This window comes from Phacochoerus africanus, chromosome 3, assembly GCF_016906955.1.
Source record: "Phacochoerus africanus isolate WHEZ1 chromosome 3, ROS_Pafr_v1, whole genome shotgun sequence".
NCBI lineage: Eukaryota > Metazoa > Chordata > Mammalia > Artiodactyla > Suidae > Phacochoerus > Phacochoerus africanus.
Window position 1 is genome coordinate 103874427 of NC_062546.1, and position 9436 is coordinate 103883862.

The 9436-nt window shown below is 45.7% G+C and overlaps 2 protein-coding genes across 2 annotated transcripts in view; both read right to left on the reverse strand.

Moving 5' to 3' along the window:
- Positions 1 to 4232, reverse strand: part of GPM6A (glycoprotein M6A) — a 296430-nt gene extending 292198 nt beyond the window's left edge. The window contains exon 1 of the mRNA XM_047772275.1: positions 4059 to 4232. Coding sequence (XP_047628231.1) covers positions 4059 to 4062 — 4 coding nt within the window. The 5' untranslated portion in view covers positions 4063 to 4232. The remainder of the gene's footprint in view (positions 1 to 4058) is intronic.
- LOC125123083 (uncharacterized) lies at positions 1592 to 3825 on the reverse strand. The gene has a single exon (XM_047772276.1). The coding sequence runs from the start codon at positions 3670 to 3672 to the stop codon at positions 3223 to 3225; it is 450 nt and encodes a 149-aa protein (XP_047628232.1). The 5' UTR covers positions 3673 to 3825; the 3' UTR covers positions 1592 to 3222.
- Positions 4233 to 9436: the final 5204 nt, after the last annotated feature.

Sequence of the window (9436 nt, forward strand, 5' to 3'; positions counted from 1 at the left end):
GTGTCCCTTTTTACTGAAACCAAATGAGAGCAAAATATTTGTCCGACTTTTTCCTCTTGTCAAAATTCATGGACTCCTAGATCTAACACTGAATGTTAAAGATGTCACATCTCACTGTTCCAATTTTAGGGCACTTATACATATTATGCGGTTGATGTTTCTCCTCCTGCAAACAGTGTTTATCCTTTTTCTCTTTCCCTCAACCAGCTTGCCTTGTAGTTTCACCTTCAAACAGATGGTTCATTCATGGGTTTACTTCTCACCAAAGGCTGGTAACCCTCTAATCTTTATTTTTCTTCTTGTTTTGTGCTCTGATTAATTTCTCATTATAAGTTTCCAACCTACTAACATTTGTGTCTAGATGTCTAGCCATCGCCTTTTAATTAACATTTCAAAAATGATATTAATCTTCTGTCAAAGCATCCTGAAAATAAACCATCTGTTTTATCCTTTGAATATTCTATCAAGGGACCTACATATTCCCAATCCTCAAGGCTTCAAATATCCAGAAAATCTCTCTTATTCATTCTCCTCTTTATTGCTCAGTTTCCTAATTTTATAGATTTTTTTTCCTTAGAAATATCTTTCGTCCATCTTTTTCTCTCCATTTCCACTACTGCCAATATTCCACTGTGATTGAAGGAGACATTTACCACAGCATTCCAGGATTACTCTGACAACTGGTTCTATCCTCTCCAATTTACCCTATACCTTAAACAACAATGCTAAAATTATCTTCCTTAAACACTAATTTCATTACAATTCTTCCCTGCTCAAAAGCATTCCATGACTCCCTACTTCCTATTACATAAATTCTAAATCTCTCTGGTTGCAGTTCACTTCCTTCCTTCTTAGAGAAGGGGGTCCATTATTCTACCTAGAACATTATTCTATCTCTCTCCATCCAAAACCCTTCACCACCCTCCAAATACCAACAGGTTCAATACCACTCTCTCCATGAAACTTTCCATTACAATGGGTGTGGAACTAAGTAATGTTCAACATCACTTTTTAAATCAAAGAACAATAAGTGATGTGGTTAGAGAAGAAATTTAAAATATTCTCACACTGAAGCCTGAAATTCCACAATTAGAGACCTTGCAGGTTAAAGTTAAACTTGCAGACAAATTTTAGCAAGGAGTTAGTCCTGCCTTTTTCAGTATGAACTATTTCATCATGTTCTTTCTGGAGAATAAAGCTTGGGGGTAAAGGGAAAGCCTTGTTGCATACCCAGATAAGCTGAAAGCATCAGTAAGGAAAGAAAAGAAAAGGAGGAAGCAAGAGATGCCAAAATCTCAATTTGCCTACTTTGCAAATAACTTTTTTTGAGAACCAGTCTTGTGCATTATACACATAACTATCAATTATTCAGAATATTTGATTAACCAATCACTCTCATTCTTCCACAATGCTGGTGTACGGGTTTCTTCTGAATCAAGCCAGAATTGATTGCTATTTTCACCCCAGTGTCCCATCTTCCTTTTGATAAATTTCAGTTGTCATGACACCAGAAAAAGATGAATTCAGCTTGCTGGCATAGTCTTTTCTCCTTTATCCTAGCAATCTGGACTCTAATGCTAAACCCTCACCCCCTACTACCACTAAAAAAAAGAAGTGCTAAGTAATGAAGTTTCTGTGTTTTTCACAAGTAAATTCAAAGAGGAGAAAGATGACCTTAAGTGACCAAATGTTTTCTCTCCAGTTTCTGGACAGATTTCCTTCCTTCTTTCTTTCATCAGTCCCCATGGGCTCCTTGGCTCTTCCTATTTCTGGACCGAGTGTCTGGGTCACTGTCCTAAGTCCTGGCTTCATGCTCTCAAACTCCACTGCTACCCATTTGTTCTTTTCTCCACTTCTGTGTCCTCTGGGTTTTCACCTGCTTCCTCTACCTGCTCCTACCAGCAGTCAGGCACCTATAGGAGTTTTTAGTGACCTCAACTACAATAGGAAAATGTAGTCCATCCCTGGCAGCAGGAGGAAGAGGTAAGTTTCGGGTATCTGTAAGTTTATGGGTAGGATAGAGAACTTTTTTTTTTTTTTTGCTTTTTTTGCTTTTTAGGGCTACACCCTTGCTATACGGAAGTTTCCAGGTTAGGGGTCCAATGGAGCTACAGCTGTCGGCCTAGGCCACAGCCTCAGCAGCGCTAGATCTGCGCCTCCTCTGGGACCTACACAACAGCTGAAGGCAACTCTGGATCCTTAATCCACTGAGCGAGGCCAGGGATTGAACCCACATCCTCACTGATTTTAGTCAGCTTCATTAACTGCTGAGCCATGAAGGGAACTCCCTAGAGAACCCTTAGAAGTTAGAGACCAAGCTCTGGATTATCAGAAGACCTCCACCTCATCACCCAGGAAAAAAAAACTTTCCTGTAACCTGGGATCATGTGTAATTTATCCAAGGGTGCTGAAGTAAAATCCAACATCAACTCTTTTCATTATAGTTTGGAAATGTAAGCTAGATAATTAACTTCAAAATGATGAGTACCTTACCCTTTGATATACAGTCCACCCAAGCTTGAGGTTACAAGGTAAACAATGTCATTCTTTCTGGAGATTTTATTTTGGATCCAAATAGCATTCATAATGCTTTTGGTAAAGTGAATAGATTACATAAGTCAATTATTTCAGTTTTCCACTTATGAGAGCTTTTTCCCTCTATGCACTATTCTAACAAGAATTTATATGCCCATGTACAACAAAAGAAAGAAAGAAAAAGAAAGAAAGGAAGGAAGGAGCAGGCCTGAAAATCATTCTGCTATGCCTGGGAAAATGTTTTATCTTTCCTTTTTTAACTTGAGAATATTCCTTCTGTTTCAGAAAACTTTTAAAGACAGTTCATTCTGTAAATCATTTGCAACACTATTTTATTCAAAGGCGCTAAAAATGGGTCTTTCTAAAACTCTTCCAGAGTCATGCAAGAGACTATGAATGTCCTGACCACAATTAAACATTCATAGGCAAAAATGTCCTCAGTTTTCTTTTTTTTTTTTTCACTTTCTTCCAAGTTGGCCAGGGTCTATAAACTCCACTGATTAGCAGTCAAGGCATCCCCTAACCCTTGAGCCTGTGGGAACGTAAGAATTTCCACCAGAGCGTGTCAATCCCAAAGGCCTCCTTTACTCTGGAAGAAATCCCTCACAACAAAGGACAAGGGAGAGGCCGCCGGGGGAGGGCGTAATGGACTTGGACGGGAAGAAATGAGAACACTGGCATTGAAGACTAAGTCGGGACTGCCCGTGTATCGCTCATCAGTAAGCCTGGAAGCAGGCTACCGGGTGCTCCCCGAACGCTGGGGAACAACCAGAGCGCGTCTTCAGGGCGAGCGAGTCCTCCCGGCGCCCCTCCGCGCTCTTCTCCGAACTCCCCTCTCCGGACGCTACCTCCTCGGGCTCCGTGTGGATTGACAGTTTCACACCCGGTCCCGCCACCCTCCACCCCAACCACATTCCTGGGTCTGTTTCCGGCGGCCGCCGCTAAACTCCTAAGCTGGGCACTCCTGGAAACTTGATCGGAGCGGAGACGAGCGCACCCCAGCCCCGGGGACCTGGGCCAGCCGGGACGCCCTTTCCACCTAGCCCCTGGCCCAGCTCTGCAGGAGGAAGAATCAGCCTTCAGCCTTACCGTTAAACCTTTTGCGCCACTGTGGCACTTCGCGGAGGCAAGGACCATAAAGTATCCCCAACCTCGCCCCGCCCCAGAGCCTTTCTACACGCAAACCTGTACCAATGGAAGTTGAACCAAGTTCCCACTCCTCCAGTCCGATCTCAACTCGCTCCCTGAGCTGCACATTGAAACGTGGAATGAGTGGGACCAGCCACCATCCCACCGGAATCTCTCCATTCCCCCCGCGCCACCCGCGCGCGGAATCCCCGGGTCCTGCCCCGCCCCCGCCTCCAGGTGCCACACAGCCCCGCCGCCTCGCTCCCGGGAAAAGTCCAGAGGCCGACAGGGGAGGAGGGAAGGGATGCAAGCCGAGGCCGACTGACACCCATGTTCTGTCCGCAACACCCGCCGCTGAGGGCGGGTCCCCCGCGCCCCGCGCGCCTCACACTCACCCATGTTGCCGCGTCCCCCTTCCCTGCGTCCCCTCAGGAGCGCGAGCAGCCGGGCGCTGCGCTGCGCCAAGTTCTCCGGACGCGTCTCCTGCTTCGCGCGCCTCGGCGAGTGACAGCCTCGCCCCTCCCAGCGGAGCCCGCTCTCCGGGTTCCCGGAACCTCGCAGACCCCTCCCTCTTCCACCTGTCTCCTGGGAGACTGGCCACCGCTTGCGGTTCACGCCTCCCGCCTCCCGCCTCCCCTGGGCCCCCACCCCGCCCGCTCACTTCCAGGAGAGCCACGTGCAAACGCTTCTGTCTTGAATACGTTCAGGACACATTACACACACATGGTCTCTGCGCCCCACGGATGACCCGGGAGGCCGGATAATGATCTCTAACGCGGAGACTAGGAAAGATTCTTTCAGAAGAGTTTGATCCTATGATTTTTACATCCTCTTAGATCTCTGGTTTTTCGCTACACCAGTTTTTCCCTTAGTAACGATACTAATAAAGACAACGGGATAAGAAAATTCTCCCTGGAATTTATGTCTGTCCTCTTTGTTCTATGGTTCTTAATCTGGCAAGGCTGTAAAGTCCTAAAAGCCCCCCACCCCCAACACACCCCATAATACACAGAAGTCACTGGAAAATAAATGATACAATCCAAGAAGAGTAGACACTGCTGAAAAAGCACTGGACTTGCCAGTTGAGAGGCATAGGTTGTGATCCTGGCTCAACCACTAATACACTGGGACTCACTTTCCTAATTTGTAAAATGTCAGTTCTGGAAAAAGTGATCTTGAAGGTCCCTTCAAACTAAAAAAAAAAAAAAAAAATTATATAATTCTTTGGGTTACTGCCCTAGTTCTTTCAGGATCCAAGTGGAGAAGTTATTTCAGTAAGTTGGTCCCCAAAGTGTCTTAAGCTGCTTTTTTTTTTTCATGCAGAACACACCCTAAAGTTTACAAATCTGTGCCATGAACAAGTGGAAGAATGAAATAAAGTGCATGGTTACTGACCCTGAGGAATATTGCTAGCTAATGGAGAAGACACGGTATGAAAAATAATTAAGAGCACATTGGCAGAAAAACATGAAGAAATGCTGAGCACATCATTAAAATGGCACAGAAACATTTGCACAGCTATTTCTCATGTAATGGAAGAGGCACACTCTTGGAAGGGATGCTGTAAATACATTTCAGTTCAATGGAAATAGAAAGTTGTTCTTGAGGGAAGGGAAAGAAAGTAGCTGATGGAAGTTATAGTATTCAACATACCATTCAGAAATGCATTACAGTTCTGGAAATCGACTAACATGAGCTGTGATCTCAGCAAATCATAGTACTTATATACTGGTCCAAGAAAGATAAATGATGGATTTTGAGAGATTAATTCATAAGCCCAATATTTGGATCACCACAGACAACTTACCAGTTATTTCCTGAGGCTCTACTTCAAGATACTATAATTCAATATTAGAACTATTCTTATTTTTCCAGTGGAATTGCATCATAGTCAGAAATACAAAATAATAATTATAGCATTAATGAAGTGCAATTTACTGTTTAGCACTGTTCTAAGGGCTTTATGGTAATACACATTTCTCACGAAAAACTTTTGAGAGAAATACTGTTATTTCTGCTCTGCAGATAAGGAAACTGAGCCACAAAGAAATAAACCACTAAACCAATTCACACAAATAATCAAACACAAGGAAAAATGCTATCGTTACTGTTGCCTCTGCTGCTGTTGACAAATTGTGTAAGTATAAATTTATATAAATTTAAGATATATCTCATTATATACTTCCATCTAATAGTCAAATGTCATGATGCTGTCTCTCTTTTGGCTGATTATAAATATATCACAGTTTTGATGTTTAGGCCAACAAATCTGACAGTGACCATATAAATGGACATCAGTGTGCTGCATCTCAAATATAGAAAAGGTATTATCTCACCTGAGCTTCAACAAATTGCATAATTTTATATGGGAATTCAATAAACGTATCTATTAACTCATCTCAATTAGTATATTCTATTCATAATGCCAATTCTCTGGTATTTCTGCTTTCTCATTTTTCTCACTTAATTGTCCACCAATCCGTACGATTCTGCCTCCAACGGCCTCCGCACTCTTCTCTTGTCTCCAACCTCATTGCCTGGGCTACATCTTCACAAGTCCTATGGGGATGTGACTAGCACTTCTTTATTGGAATACAAAAGTTCGAATCAACCTTTGAACTCAAAATTGAGGCTTTAGCTAAATTCTAAGATGCGTGGAGAAGTTTTACCCCCAATTCTATCACAAACTGAAAGAGTTTGGAGGCCATTGTCTGAGCATTTGTTTGGCTCTGTCAGATGTCATTCCAACATTGCCATGGTCTGGTTTCACCTAGGGAGAATGCAGAATGGCAAGGGAAGAACACCATGGGTGGGAAATCAGAACACATAAACACTGATGCTGTGGGCCAAGGAGTCTGGGACTAGGAGGACAGAAGAACCACCCCAGTCTAGGGAAAGAACGCAGACAAAGTCCTATGAGGAACGTACCCAGAAGAAAGGAGAGTCAACTGGTTGAGATTTCACAGAAGAGCCAACAAGATGAGGGCTGAGAAGTTCCTTCTGAGCTTTGCAGTTATGAAGTCACAGGTGAAACAGAGTGCAGGTTCAATATGTCAGCAATTTCTAGGTGAGGTTTGAGACTTGCCCCCCATACATGGAGAGCCAAAAAAGACCCAGGGAAGAGATGGCCATTTCAGCTTGGGTCGTGGCAGGTGTAATAAGGAAGGGAACTTACTCACGAGTCTTGGCTCCCAGCAAGAAAACCAACCCACAGCCCCCAAATATAGTCCCTTTTCCAATTCACTGGAATGGGTCCCTTTCCTAGGATAGTCTCGCCAGGCTTTGGTTTATCTTGAAGGGTTTGGGTTTGTTTTTGTTTTCAGTTGGGTCACAAGAGAATTTTGAAGGAGTCAGGGCCTTCCCTTGGAAGTTGTAGATAAGTGTCTTGTGACAGCTGTAGCAATAAAGTAACTGTAGTATACACACACACACACACACACACGACATACTTATATGTGTGTGTGTGTTTATTTCTATAGAGCCATCCCTCCTCTTCCACAAACATGGGAGAAAAGGGAACGACCCCCAGGGGAGGGAGAAGTGCCCCCCAGGGAGACAGTGTCTGAAACTTCACATAGGTAGGGCCTGAGTCTAGGACCCTGGCCTCCCCTCTGGTTCCCAGCCTGCTCTTGGCCATCTTTGAAGCTTAGCAGTTATCTTGGAGACGATGCTTTTGAAGGCTGTGGAGGTGTTGGATGTCCCCTGAATTTGAGCCCCATGGAGAAGACCCTGTGCCAGTTTGCACACCTACATCCTCTTGTCAGGCATACGATGCATGCACAGAGCGGGTACTATTAGCTCTACTCCCTCACAGCTGTTCTCGTCCACACCTGGCTAATCTCCAGCCCTGTCTTGTTTGGGTCCATGGAATTCATGACCTTCAAGTTCCATGTGAAGGGCAAAGAGCATAACTTGACCTCCTGACACTCTTTCTTGATTTTGTCACTGTCTTTCATACCTCTGCTGCCTGCCACATGATGTTTGATCTACTTCAGCCTGCTTTCAACTTCATGTCTTTTTTTTTTCTGGCCAACTTGAAACTCAAGTGTTTGCAGAGGAAGATAAAAAATTTCCCAGGGGCCCCTGCCAGCCCTGGATGTCGCCTGAAGAAGGGCCTGGGGTGACACCTCACAGCATCCGGCAAATTCTACTTGTTCTGCCCCCGCCCCAGCTGTCACCAGGGAGTGAGGGTCTTTTGGAGGATCCTCCTGGGGGAAGATGGTTCTGTCTGGGTGTTGACTACTGCTGTTGAGGATGGAGTGGAGGCCCAGGGCCACACTGGGGGGTGTGCTGGGGGTAGTGGTCTTCCCCTCCAGGCAGGAGAGGGGACTGGAAGGCACTTTAGAGGTGCTGGTCTCCACCCTGCCTCCTGGTCCTCCTCAGCCTGATTCTCTGAGTTGCTTTTACTCTGATGCTTCTGAAAGTAAGAATTAAAGGTAAGAATGAAGGTTGTCTAAAATTCTGCTGCTTTGGGTTGACAGGCACCCTATGAATACCTTGCAGGATGGGGCAGGAATGCCTTACCAGCAGGTGTTTGTGTGACCAGCTGAAGGTGGGGACTTTGGAGTGATGGCATGTTCCTCAACTTGGATCTCTTGTAGTTCTAGAGCTGGTAAGTGGTCATCACTTTGTTGTACTTCTGGTCCATCAGTGAGTCCTGGATCCCTTCCCATTTATAATCCATGAACATCATTTCTTGATCTCGGGGGAACCCCTGTGATCAGGAAGTGGCTCAATGCAAAGCTTTAGTTTCTCCTCATGGTCCATGTTCATCCCTGGAGCCTCATGATTTCTGTTAAAGTGCCTCTCTTGCTCGGGTTGAGGATAAGGCATCTCTTGAGTGGGTTTCACACTCCATGGACACATGAATATTGTCTATTCTGCTCAGTGCCCACTCCCCCAACTCCCAGAAGTTCTGTCCATAAAGCGGCAGGAACCTACTGGCCTGTAGAGGCTGACTCCCAGGCTCCAGGAATCCACCACAGGACCATGGTCCCTTCAGCCTTGGAAGAGTTCTGGGCAGCATAAGGGACATAGTCACAGCTTCCTGCAAAGGGAATTCATTGCCAAGTCCAATATCTGCATTGGCAGCACCCACAACCAGGTTTTCTGCTTTAAATCTCTCTCTAACCAGTTTGAGCTACTGGAACGACACAGTGGTATAAATGCCAGCCATTTATTTCTCACAGTTTGGAGGCTGGGAGCTCCAAGGTCAACGTGCCAGAGGATCTCGTTCCTCATGAGAGCTCTCCTCCTGGCTTGCAGATGGCTGCCTCTCTGTCCTCACAAGGTAGGGACAGGAAGATCTGCTCTCTCTTCCTCTTACAATCATGTGGCCTCACCCTCATCACTTCATCCAAACCTAATCACCTCCCAAGGGCTCCACCTCCAAATACTGCCACTCGGGGTTTAGAGCATCACCTGATTTGGGGGGATACAGACAGTCAGCCCACAGCAGTCCTGGGGGACAAGCGACTTGGTGACAGGACTGCACAGCAGCGCCTCAGGCCTCATGCTCGCTCTTGCTGCCTCGGGCCAGGAGGTCATGGAACAGCTCTCCACTAGCTCATTGCATGGCAAGGGCAAGGTGTCCTATCTCAGTCACTTAGCAATTCCCCAAGGTGGGGGACTCAGGGCATTTGTGGCTTGGACTTGGTGAGGAAATCTCTGGAGGTTGGTGCACCTCTGCTGAACCCTGTTAATGATCTTCACAACCCCGCTCCCCCAGTCAGGCTGCGCTGCCAACCTGGCCGACATTCTTGAGGAGACAGCA